The sequence below is a fragment of the Equus caballus genome, chromosome 19 (assembly GCF_041296265.1).
Source record: "Equus caballus isolate H_3958 breed thoroughbred chromosome 19, TB-T2T, whole genome shotgun sequence".
Taxonomy (NCBI): Eukaryota; Metazoa; Chordata; class Mammalia; order Perissodactyla; family Equidae; genus Equus; species Equus caballus.
In genome coordinates this window covers 45,563,539-45,582,248 of record NC_091702.1, presented here as the reverse complement: position 1 = coordinate 45,582,248, position 18,710 = coordinate 45,563,539, and the positions used below count along the sequence as shown (strand labels likewise).

The 18,710-nt window shown below is 46.1% G+C and overlaps 1 protein-coding gene across 39 annotated transcripts in view; it reads left to right on the top strand.

The window, feature by feature from the left end:
- Window positions 1-18,710, top strand: part of KALRN (kalirin RhoGEF kinase) — a 641,465-nt gene that overhangs the window by 168,545 nt on the left and 454,210 nt on the right. For all 39 annotated transcript variants that reach the window (XM_070243654.1, XM_070243649.1, XM_070243655.1 and 36 more), the window contains one exon: window positions 14,719-14,793. In XM_070243654.1, coding sequence (XP_070099755.1) covers window positions 14,719-14,793 — 75 coding nt within the window. The remainder of the gene's footprint in view (window positions 1-14,718; window positions 14,794-18,710) is intronic.

Below are 18,710 nucleotides of genomic sequence, written 5' to 3'. Positions count from 1 at the left end.
GACATCCAGAAGGGGGATTACTCGGTTATTGGATATGCATAGTGTTATTATTTATGATTCCTATTACCAGTGTCTTTCTGGAAAGACTGTAGCAATTTTTCTTGCAGGATATGGGCACAGAGGGCTGACGTGGAACTCCTGTCAGCATTAAGGATTATTACCTTTTCAAAATCTTCACAAATTTAATATTTTAAAACATCTCATTTTTTAGTCTGCATTTCTTTGATTACTAATTAGGTTGACTACTTTCTCTTATGTTTATTAGCCATTTCTCCTTCTTTTTGAAATATATATGTATATTCTTTGCCTGTTTTTCAAACAGGGAGTAGTATTAAGCTTTTCTCTGTCAGATTTGTTGTAAATATGTTTCCTAGTTTGCCCTGTACCTTTTAAATTATGTTTATGCTCTGATGTATAGTTTAAAATTTTACATAGACAAAACCATCCATATTTTCCTTTCTGATGTTTTCAATGCTTTCTTGCCTAGAGAGCTCTTTCTCATTCTGAGATCAAAAACTCACTTGTATTTTCTCTTAAGGTATTTTTTAATATGTTATTTTTAAAATTTGAGTTTCTAATCTGTCCAAAATTTATTTTGGTGTATGGTATGAAGTTGTGAAGATTAACTTGATTTTTCTTTTCCAAATAGTCCATTTTTTCAGCACTGTTTATTGAATAATTCATCTTTTCTTCATTGCTTTAGAGTCTTCCCTCATTGTATATTAGGTTCTTAAATATGCCAGATCTGTATTAGGTCTATGGATCAGGCTTCATTCATTTCTATGTTAATTCTTGTGTCTCTTCCACCTTTTAATAATTGTAATTAAAAAAAATATATTTTAATATCTGGTAGGTCAAGTCCAACCCATTATTCGTCTTTTTTCCAAAAAATGTTGAATTACTTTCATCCACTTATTCCTCCAAAAGGAAGTCTAGTTGAAAATCCCTTTGGCACATAATAGTTACTTAGGGATTCATTCAATACATATCTGCTATAATATTTGGCTTTTTAATCCAAAAATGAGGATTTTATTTGAATTTTATTTTACTTAAATATTCTTTAATGTTTTGCATTCCTGAGATAAACCCTATTTGCATACATGGCAAATCTTTAAATGACATTTAATGAAAAATTAATTTTCTTTTTACAGCTCATTTGCTCTTAGTTTTTTTTAGTGGTAAGATAACATTATCTGTGATGAATGGTAGCCATTTTTTATTTGCCACGGAATCACATCATAGCGTGAACAGCCGCATCGCACAGTTGTCCTAAACTTTAAGTACGTTTGCCTTTAAAATGTTGTTTGCAGATAGTACCATAACCACAACCTAATTATTAAACTTTTTAAATTCATGAATATTTTACAAAGATCTCGTATATGAAAGATTAATACACAAATGAGGGAATTTGCTCTTCTCCAATTATTTCAAGAATAAATAAAAAAAATTGGACAGCATTAAAGAGACATTAACAAAATCAGCCATAATCCCATTCTCCAGACACGACTGTGTACATGTATGTATGTGGTTTTTATACACATACACCAGTATATGTACAATTGGGATAAGATTGTACATACTGTTTTATAATCCATTTTTCCCATGTAACAATATACCATGAAGTTTCCTGTGGCATTAGTTATTATTTTACAGTGTCATATTTAATGGCTGCTTAGAGTGGATATACCTTGGATTATTATTTATCAATCTCCTGTGAGTGAACATTTAGGTCGTTTGTGATTTTTCAATAGTATAAAGCCATGATAAACATCTTTACTCCCTAACTTAATATTATTCTAGCCTTTAGCATATAGGCTGTGTACTGAGTGCGTGTGCACTTTCATCCATGGACAAGGCAACCTCATGGCTCCCTGGTCATGGCAAGGGTTCCTCTTCTTCAAGGAGGAGGAAAAGAGCAAAGAGGACCAGGTATTCCAGCCTCCTGAGATTTTCTGCTCCGATTACTAGAGAAAATTCTAAATATTGGAGAATTAATGAGAAAATAGTTTCAGAGAGGAAGGAACAGAGAATTTTAGCAGCTTGGGACCATTTATTCTATGAGAGGGAATTCTATTCCATTCATTCTGTCTAGAGCAGGTGGATTTGAGGGTCCAACTCACCTGGGTTTGTATCTGCCACTCCCCTATGCCTCCACACACAGCTCTGTGACCTCTCCAGCCTTTCTTCTTCTGTGAACTCCCCATTCACAATGGCCTGACAGCTCAAGGCCAACCAAAGAAAAGACCCACAGGGCACAGACTCTCCTCAGGCCTCTTGTTCTTTCTCCCTGCAGGCAGCTCCCTCAAGGGGCTCTGAAGGTTTTACCAACACGTAGATGTTGGGGGTACCTCATCTCAGATTGTGGTCCTGCCATCGGGATGCATTTTCAGTAGAGGTACTTGTTGGAAACACCACCTGGCCCTGTACGCCTTTGTCTAGAACCCTGTCTCAGAACGGTAGTGGAGGAGAGGAGTCAAGGAAGGAGGACTTAGTGGTGCTAGGTACATGCTCCAGCACATAGAGATTAGTGTGGGAGGGGTGCCCGGGACCATAGCTCTCTGGACACAGGAGGGGAGGGCAGGTGCTTCATCAGCTGAGCAGCTGGTCTCCCTTCAGGAACAAGAGGCTTTCCTCTGCATCTGGGAATCCTGGCTAGGGGTGCAGGAGAGCTCGCCAAAGAGCCCAGATTGGATAGGAAGGAGAAACAATAAAAACTCAGAGGAACCACAGAGATGAGTGTGAGCAGTGTGGCTGACAGGTGTGTACAGGGAAGGTGAGGAGGCAGTTTTTAGCTGCTGTGTTCTGAATTTACTGCATTCACTTACTAGTTCACTCACTCGTTCTTCATTCACATAATCAGTATTTATTATTGAACATCTACTATTTGCCAGGCCCCATGCTGAGGCTCCTAAGATGAACAGGGAAGAAGGAAGGAGTTCTGTGTTTACTTAGCATCAGCTGTGTGTCTGGTGCCTCCAAATAGATTTTTCTCCTTTAATCATCACCTCTGAAGTAGGTATTCTTATTTCCAATAAGGAAACAGAGACCCAGAGAGGCTAAGTAAGTTGTTCAAGGGTACACAGCTAATGAGTGCTTTGTTCAGGGCTATGCTTTACTCAGGGCTGTGAGCTGACACTCAGGATGTGCCTGCCCTGGAGAGCTTACCATCTCATGCAGAAGATGGCTTGTTGAGCAAATAGTGCCGAGACATGCCCTGCTGTGGCATTTGCCTGATTAGGAATATGTGAGAACCTCCTTCTTATCCTGCCATGATCCAGCCTCCAGGGGATCTTGTTAAATAAGTTTGCACACCCGCTCTGCTGGCTCTAGCCCTGACCATAACCCCTCATGGATCCAGGAGGGGTCAAGCTGTCATACCTCTGCTAGCAGGGGTTAGAGGCCAGGGGAGTCTTCAGTGTGGAAGGCTTCCAAGAAAGGCATTGCCTAGGCAACTATAAAACTCATTTCGCGTTTAACCTCAGTTCTCCTGGCCCTCGGTAGCTCTGTAACAACAGAGAACCACCTCTGATTAAGCTTATCGTTCAAGCATAGGATCCTGCGCACAGCCTTCACCTCCCACCATCTGCCTCAGCCCCCTTTTATCCAAGCTGAGGAATCTAAATCATTTCTCTTCTCCAGTTACCTTCTCTGCCAGCCCAACCACAGTATTGGGTCTCAGCTAAACCACGAGTGTTAGTCAGTGGGCCATGAGTGAAGCAGATGTTGAGTGATAGGATCTGGTGGTTAGAACCTGAGACAAATCGTAGGGTCTCATTTTGACTTTGCCTTAGACCACTGGTTCCCAACCATTTAGGGAGTCATGGACCCTTTGAAAATCTGATGAAAACTGGAATTACACAGATTCTCTTCTCAGAAAAATGGACTCATATGGACGTATATGCAGTAATTTGCATGCAGTTTCATGAGGTTCATAGCCCTCCCCCACCACAGACATTTTTTTAGCCAGGGTTAGGAAGCCTGCTTTGGTTTGCCAGGTGCTCCTGGAATGTGCGGCTTAGTATGGCCTCTGGTGAGCAGAGTTGAGGGTTACCTAGGCAACCCTTTGCAGACACCTCCAGCTCCTCCTTGTTTTCCATAATTCTAGAGAAAGGTTCCAGCTTCATAAGACGTTTGGATTATGCCTTGTTTCCTGTTTAGCGCCTGACATTGTTGTGCTTCTTTCTAAAGAAATAGCAGGATCACAAGTCAGACTCTCCTAATCTTGGTCTTTTCATAGCTTACGTTGGCTCCTGGTTATGCTAGGTTCGCAGGGGAACTTTGTTGCTTATCTCTGGAAAACATTAACTCATTTCTCTGTTACTCTCGAGAAGGCCTGGGTCGTAGTGTAAACAGCACCACGGCTTAGCTCCTCTTCTCTGTTCCCTCACACCCACCAGAGAGACCTCAGTACTCACCACCATGCTGTCCAGTCCAGGACCTTACTGAGGATCCTGTAATCCTCTGCCTCTTCTCTAGTTACTGTCTTTCACTTTTTAGTCACTTTCTTAGAGGCTGATTTTATTATCCCTTTGGGATTTTCTGAATAGTTGTCCCTCGTATGTACCTCTATCATTGTGTTTCTTACATAATATTAAAATTATACAGTGATAAACTAAAAGTCTCTTAAGGTCAGGAACTCTGCTATTTTTTTTTTTATCATAGTGCCCAAAGTGACTGGAACTTTACCTGGAACATAAAGGCACTCAATAAATATTTATTGAACTGAATTGGGCAGTGTTTAGATATCTGAGGTAGTAACTTAAGGAGAGATTAGAAAATTGCTTAAAACTAGGAATCTTTCCATGACCAACCCATCCACCTCAGGTATGATCAGCCAGTTTATCCAGAAAACTAAACATAGTACTGAGGGACAAAAGGAGCTCATGCTGTCTCCTTTTCATGGGAGCTGTGTGTGTGTATGTGTGTGGGTGATGGGCATAGACCTTTTTTGTTACTGCAATTATTTGAAAACAATACCTCAACAAGTCTTTTTATTCTCTCCAGTAATCTCTCTGTGTCTATGTCCTTTCAACACTCCTTCATGTTTATCTCCCTGATATATATCTTAACATCTCTTTCACATCTGCCTCTTTCTCATTTGTTTTATATATCGTAGAACAGGCTGGACAGCAGCCGCTCCGAGCAGCAACTACGCAACTAGCTCAGGACCAAGGACAGCAGCACGCCTGTCCTTGAAGTGGGAGAAGGTGCTTCAGTTTGCTGAAGTTTGTTCAATCATATGACCTTTCGGTGTGGCCCTTGTCACCTGTCGGACTGCACTTGCAATTCTGCAAACCTGGTTATTACTCTGGCCCTTGTTGTTCCTTGTCTGTGCTGGACCTGTGTCCAGTCTTTGCCTGGTATATCCTTGTGACATTGCTTCCACCAGTGGGCATGGTAGTGAGTCTAGAGCAGGAAAGGCACAGCTATGGGATCAGAAAGCATGGAGGTGGGAGTATGGAGAAGCTCTGGGCTGAGGTGAGAGGGGCTATTCCAGGAGCTGCCCAGGAGGGTCTCCTGGTCTGAGCTCTGCAGTCAGCCGTTGCTGCTCTACTGTGACCCACACCTGAATTTCAGGCCACAGGGAACGGGGAAGAGAGGAGAGGCATGGGGGAAGTGCTGGGCATTCCCTGTTGGGATGCCTGCCAGAGTGTCTTCCACAATGACAGAGGCCAAAGCTGGCTTTTCAAATCAACAATTTCATCTTTAACTGAAGTCATTATGTCCTGATTAAATTAAAGTTAATTAAAATTAAAGTGCTGTCGATATGCACACTGGGGAAAAGGGAGGGGGACTGAGAGTGAGGGTCCCAAGGAGTGAGCTTTTTATCTGTGAGCTGCCACGGCACACGCTTTCTGCCTCTGAGTACCTCTATAACTCTCTCTCAATATATTATAAAAGCAAATACACTGCTATGTTCAATGGTTGATTCATCTTCATCACTGACTGATTCATCACTGGCTCATGTTCTGTTGTTACTTTGAGTACCCATCCAAGAATAATGCTCAATGTAACAAAAAGACTATCAATCTATCACTATCACCACCACCCATGAGGTATGAGCACTTTAAATAACTGGCCAGTTAGCAAAGAATCAGTTTTTAAAAAGTGATGGGCAGATAGACTCACCTCTGAAGTGGCCATTCCTTGTGTCTAGAATACACGGAATGATGCCTGCTTCTCTGGGGAGGGAGGGCGGGAGGGAGGGGAGTGAGCCTGTGTGTATTGCACCTGAGGTCTCAACTCGCTAATATTAAATCTTGTGAAGAATAAACAGGAACGGTTTGCTCATTAGCTGGGCTTAGAGAGGTGTTACCCACATGTTTAAAGTGCTAATTATTAGTGATCTTTAATGAAGCTAATTTAGCAATGGTAAGTGTTACAAATTTCTGCTCTTCAAAAGTAGCCCATTAGCCAGGGCTTTATGTCTGATATTGACTTTAGAAAGTTAATATTGAAATTAGCCACAATTAGAGTTCTTGTGGAAGCATGAGAGAGAGAAAGATGGAGATGGGGATAGAAATAGGGACAGAGAGGGACCAGGGGAGGAAGAGGCATAGCAGCTGTTAATCTCCTTTTGTGTAGAAGGCACCTTGGCACTGTGGATGAATAAGACTTGGTCCTGGGGTCGTTCATTAAGCACCAGGTGTGTTCCAGGCACTGGAGATATGGAGATAAGCACCCAGCCCCTGTCCTCAGGAGCTTAGAGTCTAGAGAGGGATCTGGATGCAGCAGTGGAGATGGCATGACAGCGAGGTGCCTGCCCTGCGATCTGCCGATCTGCGGGGAAGGAGGAGCCAGCCCAGCCTAGGATGCACGAGGAGTTAGGGAAGGCACTCTGGGGAAGGCACACAGCTCAATATAGCACAGGGCAGAAAGTGGTTCTTGTGAGGAGTGATGTTCCATGCACGTCAGAGTTGACAGAAGGTAGACGTTGCTTCCCCTAGTGTAAAGGCTGCCCAATCTGGCCACCATCTCAAGTCCCTGACCACTGCCTTACGTTGCATGAGGCCTCGTCAGTTTGCTTGGAAAAGCTTAGTATTTAGCGATTGCCAAAAGAAGAGCCCTTGTTTTTCTTTTTCCTCTCCTTTTGCATTGAAATCAGGTCAGCTGAGACTCCTGAATGTTTTTCTCTTAGAAGTCCTGTGGCCCGGTGCCAGGGAGGAGGAGAACTCTGCCACATCGTCCCTCCTCCGTGGCTACCCTCGAGGAGGGAAGGAGGATGCTGCTGGGGCTGGTTTGACATTTGCAGGTGTCAGCGGTGAGGGACAGCTGCGGGGACCTGGCCTCAGTGTGGGCGGATGGATCCCCAGGTTGGGGAGAGGCAGGTGGATCTCCACACTGCGCTGTCTTCTGTTGCTGACACAAAGCTGCCCAGTCTCCTCCTCTGCCAGATTTATTCCTTCCTTGCAGCACACACTTCCTGCCTCAGTGGCAGTTGTTTTAATGAGAGCTCCAAGGAACTTATTTATAGCTGCTGGAGGAGTTTTCCAACAGGCAGTTTCCGCAATCGCTCATTAGCATCTGTGAAGAGGAGACAAGACATTCACCTCCATCTGTATGTGTGTCTTTCTCTCCAGCTCTTTATCTCTAGCTCTCAGCCTCGTTCCTCTCTTTCCTGCCACCCATGTCTCCTCTTCTGTTAATACAGGACTGAGGGGAATGAAGGTCATTGCCTCTACCCACTGATAGGTTCCCTCCCATCTCCAGATGAATGACAGTGTCTTCCCCCAAGGGCTTTGCCCATCTAGTTGTTCCTACACAGAAGGGACCATGTCCTTAAGTCTCTTACCTTTATGATTCAGTTCCACATTGCATCTTCATGGGGTCTTACAAAACTCCCCATCTGCTACTGGCTTGGCAGGTTCCCAAGAGGTACCTCACAGACAAACATTCTTCCTGCCTCACTAGGAATTTAGGGAGAAGATCAAGAGAGACAAAGTTCCAGTGCCTACTGCCCCTATATGCCACCACCCACCTCAGCAGGGGCCATGTGTCCCATCCTCCCCATCTCCTTGAAGATAAAATGTGACATGGATGTTGGGGTCAGAGCCTGCTTGGTCCAGCTCTCCTGGGACCAGCTGGATGCCACCCAGCTCTGGCCCTTGCTGTGGCACAGTCCCACCACTTTAAGCTTCCGCAGGCACTGGCACCACATCTTTGCTGATGCCTTCCCACGAGCCTGCCCTATGGAGATGGGAGGTCAGGGTGAGAGCCTGGAGTCCGCCCACCTCCTCCATACCCTCCTTCCATCATCGCTCCCTAACCCTGCTTCTCTGTTCAGCCAGTAAGCTCTCTCCATCTGTGGCGGTCGCCTTGCTTGCCCCCTCCTCTCTGCATGCTCTCTCCATGGCCCTTCCCTTATTCAGAACCTGGTTCAAAGATCACCTCCTCTGGGGAGCCACCCTGATGAATCGCCTCCAACTCACCACCCTTACTCTCTCTCTTCTTAGAACCTGTGCATGCTCAGGTTCAGTCCAGCATTTCTTGAGTCCCCTTTGGATGACAGGCACTGTGCTCCATGCTGGGGTAGAACAAGTAAGACATGATTCAGGGCATCAGGATCAGTTAATGGGGAGGAGAATGAAAACACAGAGATGCCTTTCAGGAGGGATGGAGAACAAGGTGCAGTCAGGGACAGCTCAACTTGACGGGAGATCAGGGACACTGCACAGAGGAGACGATGAGTGAGAGAGACATTTAAGAGGTAGAATCAGCAGAACCAAGTTACTGGATCGATATTTGGGGTGTAGGAGTGGGAGGAGTCTAGGATACCTCCCAGGTTTCTGTGCCATTTCAGGGGATCTTGGCACCATATTGGGGTGGAGGGGATACAGGACAGCCAGGTTGGGGGCAGGATGTGAGAAGGTCTTTATCAGAACCTCAGAATCTCACTTTTTTTTACACAGAATCTGGTAGCTTTCTTATGTTAGGGGAAGTGGGCACTACGTATTTTATTAGGCTGGAAACTCTCAGAGGGCAGAAATTGGATCTCCCCTCCAAGGGAGAGAATTGCCTGAGATGAGCACTGTGTTCTCATTAGATGTGGAGCTCCCTAGAGTGGAGGCACCTCTCCTTCCTGTTTCTTGTCCTATATTGCCTAATGTTCAGGGCTTTGTACCTGGGTGTGGAAGGGCAGGTGCGATAAAGAGGCATAAATTGACCAGCTCCTCTGTCCTCTAGGGTCATCTCAGGCCTTCTCTTGGTCTATCAGTATGACCAGTGACAGTATTTATGGTACTGAGAGTAGTTAGAGAAGTCAGGGCTCCGAGGGTTGGAGTCGCAAGGAAGATTTGTTGTGAAATTAAAATATTTGATGCATGAGAGAGCGGTTTAAGCTGCCAAAATTCTGAGCAGTTTGGGCAGGTATTATTCATAAACGTTCCTGCTGCCAAAAAACAACACATGGTCCAGTCTCAATGCTCTGGACCAGGAAGTTATCCATCTCTTGGATAGCCTTTTGATTCCAGAGCTGAATTTGAGTGATGGGTTACAAGGGTATGGCTGAATCTCTGGAATCCCTGGGCAGTGGAGAGGGGTCTTCCCATGGTAGAGATGGGAGGGGTGACAAGCAGCACCAGATTAGACTTTAGAGGCTCTGTTTAGACTAGGCTAAAGGATGCTTTTATCTATCTCTGGCTCTCAGGCCTTTCTGGAATAGAAAGACACACTTTGGAATATAGCACTCCCCCAAACATAATGTACATATGAATCACCTGGGTTTCTTATTAAATGCAGATTCTGATTCTGAAGGTCTGAGGTGGGGCCTGAGATTCTGCATTCTTAGCAAGATTCTAGCTGGTAGATGATGCTTATTACTTTGAGTAGCAAGGCTTTAGGACTCACCTTTGGGAAGCCATTGCTTTGAGCTCCTTGCATTCCATACAGGTCATATTCTACCTCTGGTGACGGCTCATTGTCCTAGCTGCACACCTTTCTATCTCTGCCTGGAAGCCCCCTGGAGAGCAGGGTCCATTTCTTATTTGTCTAAATATCACCAAGGCCTAACATGCAGCCTAGCACATAATAGGTGCTCGGTAAAGAATTTGTGGACGGGGGCCGGCCCGGTGGCGTTCTGCTTCTCGGCAGCCTGGGGTTCGCTGGTTCGGATCCCGGGTGCAGACGTGGCACCACTTGGCACGCCATGCTGTGGTAGGCGTCCCACATATAAAGTAGAGGAAGATGGGCACAGATGTTAGCTCAGGGCTAGGCTTCCTCAGCAAAAAGAGGAGGACTGGCAGTAGTTAGCTCAGGGCTAATCTTCCTCAAAAAAAAAAAAAAAAAGAATTGGTGGATGAATGACTCTGGGAATAGGAAACTGTCCAAATTACATCCAGATGAGGTTCTTCCTAGTGACCTCTTGGGGCTCTCATTTGTAAGCGAAACCTCTTTTGTGCAGCAGGTCAGTCAGTGATTCAGTGCCACTTTGAGTGAAGCTCCCACGCTGAACACCACAGGGATGGAGAGGAAAGAGAGGCAGAGACCTAAGTGTTGGGAAGTTTGCCATCTCAGTGGTGAAACAGGTTCAGGCACACTTGAAGCAACATTAGAATATTTACACAGTAACTTCTAAATAAGTGCAAATTAAGGGGGTGTGACTGAGAACCAAAAGGAAATAAAGAGCAATCCACGGGTACCCTGGCAGCTTGCACCTCTAAATGCTCAACACTTAGTTGTTTCTTTCTTCGCTTATTGAAATCAGGATTGCTTTCTGAAGGAGATTAGCATGGATCACAAGGCACCCACCTGCCCTGGGGGAGCCACAAAGCCATGGTCAGGGCCTGTGACACAGGGGCAGTCCTGCCATGGCCACGTGGGGCCAGACAGAGGCTGAGAGCCAGAGTGAGGATGATTGGCATCTTCCAGCATGGGACATGGTGACTAGGAAAATGTGAAGAGGAGCAGGCAGCAGCAATGTAAGCGTAACATACTTGGAGTGAGGAGGAGGCAAAAGTGGAGCTTGGAGAAGACCCAAGTGGAGATCCTGGGGAGATGGTGGTGGTAATTTTTACTTCCCTAATAGATGCAGAGCATTTCAACTTTGCTAATTAACGGAACAGCAGGCTTGTAATTCTGGCAGCAGCAGGACACAAATGGGGTGGCATTTAACACTGAACATGCCTTTGTCCTTAAGAGAAAGCACAACACTCAGGTTGGGTCAGGTCCATGAGGGTGCCCTCTGGTTCTTTTTCCCTTGCAGTAACTCCAAGGGCACAGATGCTTTTATTTCTTCTCAGGCTGTCTTTAGAGGTAGCAAGGAGCCTGCTGTTTCAACAGCCTTTTCTTTTAAAAGGGGAAGCTGGTCTACGATTGGTCTAGAGTTTATAGTCTAATAGTGCTATCAAATATACCTTGTATCGTGGAGACAGCAGTCGCGGTGGGAGTCTGCCTGCTTCAAGGTATGTTTGCTTCACAGGAGGTCTTCCATCACTAGGCTCTCATTTGGGTAACTTGGGCTGTCTGCAAAATGGGTTGACGTGTCCTGAGCATCCGAATCCCTAAACTGATTCCTGGAAAGAATGGGAGGCCAGGAAGAGTTATTTTGTCTTCCCAAAGTGCACTGAATCTTGTTAGGGAATTTCTCCCCAATACTTCCTTTCAAAGCATGCTATCTGATCATGTGAGGATCTTAAAGGCCAATAAATATGAGGAAAAGATTTTAAAAAATCTCAGAATATTAGACGTGCGTGGTGCTCTGGAGATCATCTACTCAGATCACCAGCTCTTGCTGTGACAGATGAGGCCACTGACCTTGTGCAAGTCACTTTAGGAAGGGTTAACACTTCAGTCATTTATTTATTCTTTCATCAAATATTTATTGAACATTTACTATGAGTCTGCCCAGACGTGAACCTGATAGTGAAAACATGTTGCTATTTCATTGGTCCTGTTTGAGTTAGCGTTCAATGAACTTCCCCTTTATTATAGATTCCGACAGCTGGTTTCACAAGGACCCTGGGGGAATTGATACATAGGGATCTTCAGCCAGTACAAATAGATTTTCTATGCAAGGTCGCCAACTTCCGAGCCGCTGGGCTAATTAGTTTAGCTCTACTTGGCTTTACATAATATATATATAGTCGAAAAGTTATCTGTAATTCAATTTTTGGCAAATGAAAAACTAATTCAAACCACTAAAGGCAACTTTTATTTGAAGAGATCCTGGAGCAAATCCTTTTACAATGTGAAAATCTTGTTGTTTTTGGAAATGATTATCCCCTAGTTAAGGATTTTGTAAATCTGAACACTTGAGGTTTTCTTACCGTGGGCACTCAACCTGGGAGATAGCTCAGCTGTGGTCTGAACTGGATGAGAGAAGACTCTGGTCTGGGAAGAGAAAGCCCTAGAAATCTTAGACCAGCCCAAGCCAAGATATTGACATTGACTCAAGCCAATGACTACAAGCTCCGTGAACAAGCTGCTCCCCTTCTCTCGGGTCCTGGAGTCTGGAGGGGAGAAGGAAGAGGTGGGGCATGAGGGGGTGTGAAGGATGAGACTCGGAGCTCCTCCCTCTCTCCATGGGTGACCGAGGAGGGTATCTGATGGGGGACCTTTTGCTTCTGTTACAGCAAATTCCGAACTCTTCCTTAGTGTCTGGGAACTATGTGGAATTAGAGCCATCTTGTCTCCTTTAACACAGTAGGGGAGGAGAGAAGAGCAGTGGGAAATACAGGACAGGAATTTAGGGGAGAAGAGGGTTATGGATTCTTGTTATACAGTAAAATCTCATTAGTTTGGGCCTCGCTGTTTTTGAACTTGTAAATAATCTGGAAGAAGACGACTGAAGTTTAACTTTTCTTGTTAAAATTTTTTTCTATAGAAATTAATCATGCATGTAGCGATGTAGAGGAGAATGTTCTAAAACTGACGTATAGAAAGACACATTTCACATATGCAAATAAGCTGTTTTGATGCAGAAGCATCATTCTACACAAACAATTTATGTGTTAATTAAAGATGATCCTTGTCTAGTTGCGAAAGCCTGATAGGACTCTTCCTTGCCAACGAAGCTGAACCGTCTCCTTATTGCATGAGGGTGAAAAATACCCTATGTATCTATTTGTAAATTCTATAATAATTTATATTGATCCTAATTAGTTTCTACTAGTGAGATTTATGAGTTTTTCTGTGTTGGAAGATAAGATCAGAGCGTAAGATCAAATGTAGAAACTAAGGATAGAATGTACAAAACAATGCTTATAGTTAGAGCTTTGTTTTTTATGGCATTATTTTTTTTCTTCTATTGCCCACCGTCCTCTCAAAGTGAGACTTGTGCTGGTTACTGCAGCATCAGGTACTGTGGGTCAGCTTGTAAAGAGAAGCAACTGATGAATAAAAAGGCTCACTGTCTTCATTTAGTGAAAAATGAAAAAGAAGAAGGTGAAATGGTCAGAGACACTTTGGAAATTTGTGTGGGGTTAGAATATGACCTCTGACTGTGGAAACTGGCATTCTGGGGACACATCTCTCCTCCTCTTTGGTTGAGTGTGGTCTTAACCCTGGGTTGTTGCCAGAATTCCCGAGTAGGTCTCTTGAGACGCTCAGTGTTTAGAGATTGTCACAGCCCTGAGTGGGAGGGTCCTGCACATTTCTCCCCTCTGTAGATTGTCAGGTTGGGACCACAAGGGAGTAAGCCAAGTGGAGAAAGGCAGTAGTGGGGGAGTCTGTGGTCTCTGGTTCTGTCTCACTGAGCTGATACAGAACCGGATCTCTTCTGGGGTCCATCTGTGCCATGTCCCTGGTGGTGACCCACAGCAGATTCCAGTTACAGCTCATAGGGCTCTGAGCGTGGGCTGGCTCTCCCTGAGAGTCCTTGTTGAGTTCTCTGGTTAAATGATAGGGGCACAGTGGGCTGGCCTGGGGTTTTGTGTGTGTGTGTGGAAGCTGGGTCCTCCTTTCCCACACATCTCACACTGGGCTGGGTTGTCCTTTGAGGCTACTGTTTCTCCAGGGACATTGTTATTTTTCATCCTCTGTCAGCCCCAGGCCTCTGCCTCCAACCCACTAACAGGAACTCAACTAGACCCCAGAAAGGGCTTTCCAACTGAGCAGCAAGATTTAGGCAGAGAATGAGCTGCTGAAGAAAGGAGTACATGTCCTTCCCAGGAGGTTGGTGTCCCCGCACCTCCTGTCTGTGGTGGACTGGTGATGGTGACATTGAGGGGGAGAAGGAAGAAGGATGGAGAAGGGTATTGCATTCAACTCTGCTTACCACTTGGGGATTTTTGTGGTTTACTTTCCCATTTGTAAAATGAAGACTAAGAGCCACAATGCCTTGTAAAGGAAAGGCAAAAAGAATTATTTAGGACGTTGTGGTCCATCTTGATATTAATTAACCTGTTCAGAAGATGTTTACTGAGTGCTTACTGTGTACCAGACACTGTCTCGGCACTAGAGGTACAACAGTGGTTTTTTAAAAGCCCTGCTCTTTGAATAACAAGGCTATAGCTGTTGTCTCCAGGGCATGGAACTTTGTCTGTGTGGTGGGGGGTAACTTGGACTGTCCTCTCCTGGGGAGGAGTCAGAGGGCCACACCCTTGATCACCCTGTAGCCTGGTGTCATGTGGGAGTGTCCTTTCTGTTGTGGGCCCTCTCCTGTTCCATTCAGCTGGGATGTAGGCGGAACTTTCTGTCCCATTACGGGATTGGGAGGCTGAGAGTGGGATTCAGGCATCTGGTGTCTTTTACCCTGATTCCTTCTGTTTTATTATCCCATAGGGTCTTTTCGGAATGATGGTTTGAAAGCTTCTGATGTCCTTCCCATCCTAAAGGAAAAAGTGGCCTTCGTGTCTGGTGAGTATCTCTAGAACTTTCCTCTGTAATGGACCTAGAGAAGTGTGTGCGCATGCATGCATGCGGGCGCTCACTTCTTTGTAGGGGGGTGGGGAGGAGAAGTGACACTGGGAGCAGCTGCTTCCTTTCTCCAGAGGCAGGCAGAAAGAAGGGAGAGCTCTGGTCCCAGCTGGGTGTTCTAGAGGACGTTTATAACCACAGGTAGGTGTCCCCTCCACACCTCACACCCCCTACACACCTACACCTCAAACACCCCACCGTCCCAGGCCTGTCGTGCCCGGCAGGAGCCACTGAGGTCCCTATGGGAGATGCTCCAGTTGGAGGAGTCTATCCACTTCACACATTCCTAGAGGTTTTGTTTGGGTTCATCTCTGAGTGAGTCATGGGCAGGAGATTGAAATTTTTTCTGGCTCCTCCTCATCTCTCCTTCCTGGCAAAGGGAACTCGAGTGAGTGAGTGTATCTATTTATTTATTTTTCTGAATAATGACTTCCAAATATTTATTTCTGACTTTTCTTTCCAATCTGTCTTGTGCACCTGGACCTTTTAATGTCTGAATCAGTGGCCAGCCTTCTATTTTAGAAATAAAGTTTTATTGGAACACAGGCCTGTGCATTTGTTGTATGGTATATTAGTTTCCTATTGCTGCTGTAACAAGTTACCACAAACCTGGTGGCTCACAACAACAGAAATTTGATATCTCACGGTTCTGGAGGCCAGAAGTCCAAAATCAGTCACTGGGCTGAACTCAAGGTGCCAGCAGGGCTGTGCTATGTCCAGAGGCTCTAGGGGAGAATTTGTTCTTTGCCTCTTCCGGCTGCTGGTGGCTGCCAGCATTCCTTGGCTTGTGGCTGCATCACTCCCATCTCTGCCTCTGTGGTCACATTGTCTTCTGTTCTTCTGTCTGTGTCAAATCTCCCTCTGCCTCCTTCTTATAAGGATACCTGTGACTGCATTTAGGGCCCACTCATATAACCCAGAATAATCTCCCCATCTCAAGATCCTTAACTTAGTCACATCTGCAAAGACTCTTTTTGCAAGTAAGTCACAGTTACAGGTCCCAGGGATTGGGACCTGACATGTTTGGGGGCCATGATTCACCTACCACAGTTGGGGTCACTGGCTGCTTTCTCACTGCAACAGCAGAGTTGAGTAGATCCAGCAGAGACCAGATGGCCACAGGCCTAAAATATTTGCTATCTGGCTCTTTAGGAAAAAGTTTGGTGACCCCTGATGTAATCGAAGCCAAGCCCTAGGCGCACCAGTATCCCTCTGAGCGCCAGTTCTGGGGCTCCACCATAGGCCTCCTGGATCAGAGTCTGTTGGTAATGTGAGGAGCCAAGGATCACACTTAAAGGAACACATCCCCCGCTTGTTCCTTGAGGACTGAACCTTTGTTTCTGGATGGTTCTGGTCGTCTACGAGGAGTAGCAGTGGAATCACAGGGAAAAAGCCAGTACAGTCCCACAGCACAGAGTTCACTCCACAGGTACCACTGGCCTGGCTGATGGGTGACAGCCAAAAGGGAGAGAAGAGAGAGAGAGGAGGGGGTATGAGGACGGAGAAACCAAGCAGCAGTGTCTCCTGCCTGACCAGAGGGAAGGTGAGGGATGGCTGGTTCAGAGAGTGAGGATGGGAGGTGAGGGCAGAGTATGTGATGGGAGTGTGTAAACCTTGTAAGGTACCAAGTGCATTCCATATTATTGTTAGTAGTAGTAGTAGAAGTAATGCTAGTGTTTTGTTGTTGTCATTGCTGTTAGATGAGAGTGATTGGGAGGTCCCACTGGTGTCAGGTGCTTGTGCGTCTTATTAGGTAGGGAGCCCGTCAGTAAAGATGTTGAGCGCAGGCCAAACAAGCCCTTGGCAGGACCCCGTGGCAGCGATTTCAGTGTGGGGAGAGGTGCTGGCAACACACCTCCAAAGGCTTTGTAAACTCGCATCTGAGTGCCTGCTGAGTGTGTCGGGAGACCTTATGTAGATGTCTTGGGGCCCCTGGGCAGCACCAGGCCTCTGACTTCTGCGGCTGCCCTCAGCCTGGCCCGAGGACTTGACCCACAGCCCTCTACTGTTTACTCTCTCCTCCCAAGGGGAGCCCCGTCATGGCTTTACCCTCTCCTTCTCTGTGGCGCTGAGCCTTAGTAACCTGATGTCCTTTCTTAGGTTATCCTGCTAGTCCTCCCATTTCTCTCATGCCTGAGCTTCCTCTGCCTGCAGCACCCTCCCCACACCTTCTTTTCCTTCCCAAGTCCCACTTTGACTCCTCCAGGAGGCCTTCTTGGTTTTAATGCATAGCCTCTGAGCGCCATCCTCTTCTGTATCAGTTCGGGGCATGTGAGTGCAGATATGGTACACTCTGACACGGGGACCCTTGCTTGATTGTCCATGATTTATTTTTTCCCGTGTGAGTTCAGTTGGAGCCCTGGGGCAGGGCCCAGCCAGCCCTAGAAAAGACCTTCCCAAGTGTAGAGGTTTGTCCTAAGGGAGCACATAGAAGCAATGTGCTAAGAAGGCAGTTAATCATCCGTGAAGGAGGTCGAAGCTTCCTAGAGCAGGACCAAGGGGCTGGGGTGTGCAGCTCACTCCCACGTGCTGATGTGGGCCGAGCCGCCTGGGGTAAGTCTTATTCATCAGCATGTGGTGCAGGAGCTCCTGGGCTTAGGGAACATTGTCCTTTCGTGTCTGAGAAGGACACTGAGGGTGCCAGGGGGATGACTGTCTGCATCAAAAAAAAAAAAAAAAAAACGAAAACAGAAAACAAACTGAAAACGCTTTTAAAAGACAAAACACAAGAATAAGACAAAATAAAGAAACCCAGAATTAAATAATGCAGTGTAGCCGTTGCATTGCTTTCTGAGAAGAAAGCCCTGCAAGGAAGGTGGTGGGCACAGAAACTAACTGTTGTTGTGCCTGCCCTCCCTGGAGTGCCCCCAGCGTGGCCAGAGGAAAGGAAAGCTGTGCTGCCATGGGAACGCACATTTGGAATGATCTGGCAGCCCAGCAGCTTCTGCATGTGGGCGTGTGCACGTGTGTGTGACAGGATCTGTGGCCATGACAGCCTTGCCCTATCTTGCTCTGTTTTCACAACCTGTGGGCTCCCCTTTGCCCCCTCTCTGGCTTCCTTTGTGCACATATACCTCCCAAGCACAGCACCCCCTGTCCCTTTATCCGACGTTCTTGTGCAGGGCCCGTTCCACCCCTGTTATCTTCATGTGCACCCATACCCTCCTTTTGGCCCCATCTCGATGTCCCTCTCTGCCTCTTTCTCTCCACCAACATCGTTCTCCATTGCTCCCAGGAAAGCTCCATGCCGCTGCTGCAGGATCTTTTGTACCCTGGGCCTACGTCGCTCAAAGTGTGCGGCATAGAACAACAGTCCCATGAGATGATTCTCAAAAAAGGGAAGGGGGTTCTACTCTCAAATAAGTTTGGGAAATGCTACATGTTAGAGCCCCTTCTTGGAGATCTGCCACGTTCATCAAAGCACGTGTCCATCAAACACATGGCAGCATCTCCCAAACTACAGAATAGCCTCATTCCCTTAAAACAATCACTGAGTCCATTAACGTCTTGCAGAAGCGTTGTTACACAGACCAGACTTGTGGTATGATCCTTACTCGATGTACTTCTCTTGTCCTCTCCACCTTCCCAAACCGCCCTGAGGGGAGCCTGAGTGCCTCTGAAAATTGTGAGCACTGTTCCTCCTCCAGCTCAATCAGGGAAGCCCTGACTTTCCCTCCTTTCTGCATTCCCTCCTCCAGCCCTGTCCCGCCCTGCCTCCATGGAAGGTGATCATCACCATTTCTAGAACATCAAGCCATCCCCTCCCTCTTTATACTCGACATTCCTATCCTATAGCTCCTAGCACCGAAACCTTGCACGAGTAGGCAAACAGCAGATATTTGATGATTAAGGCAATG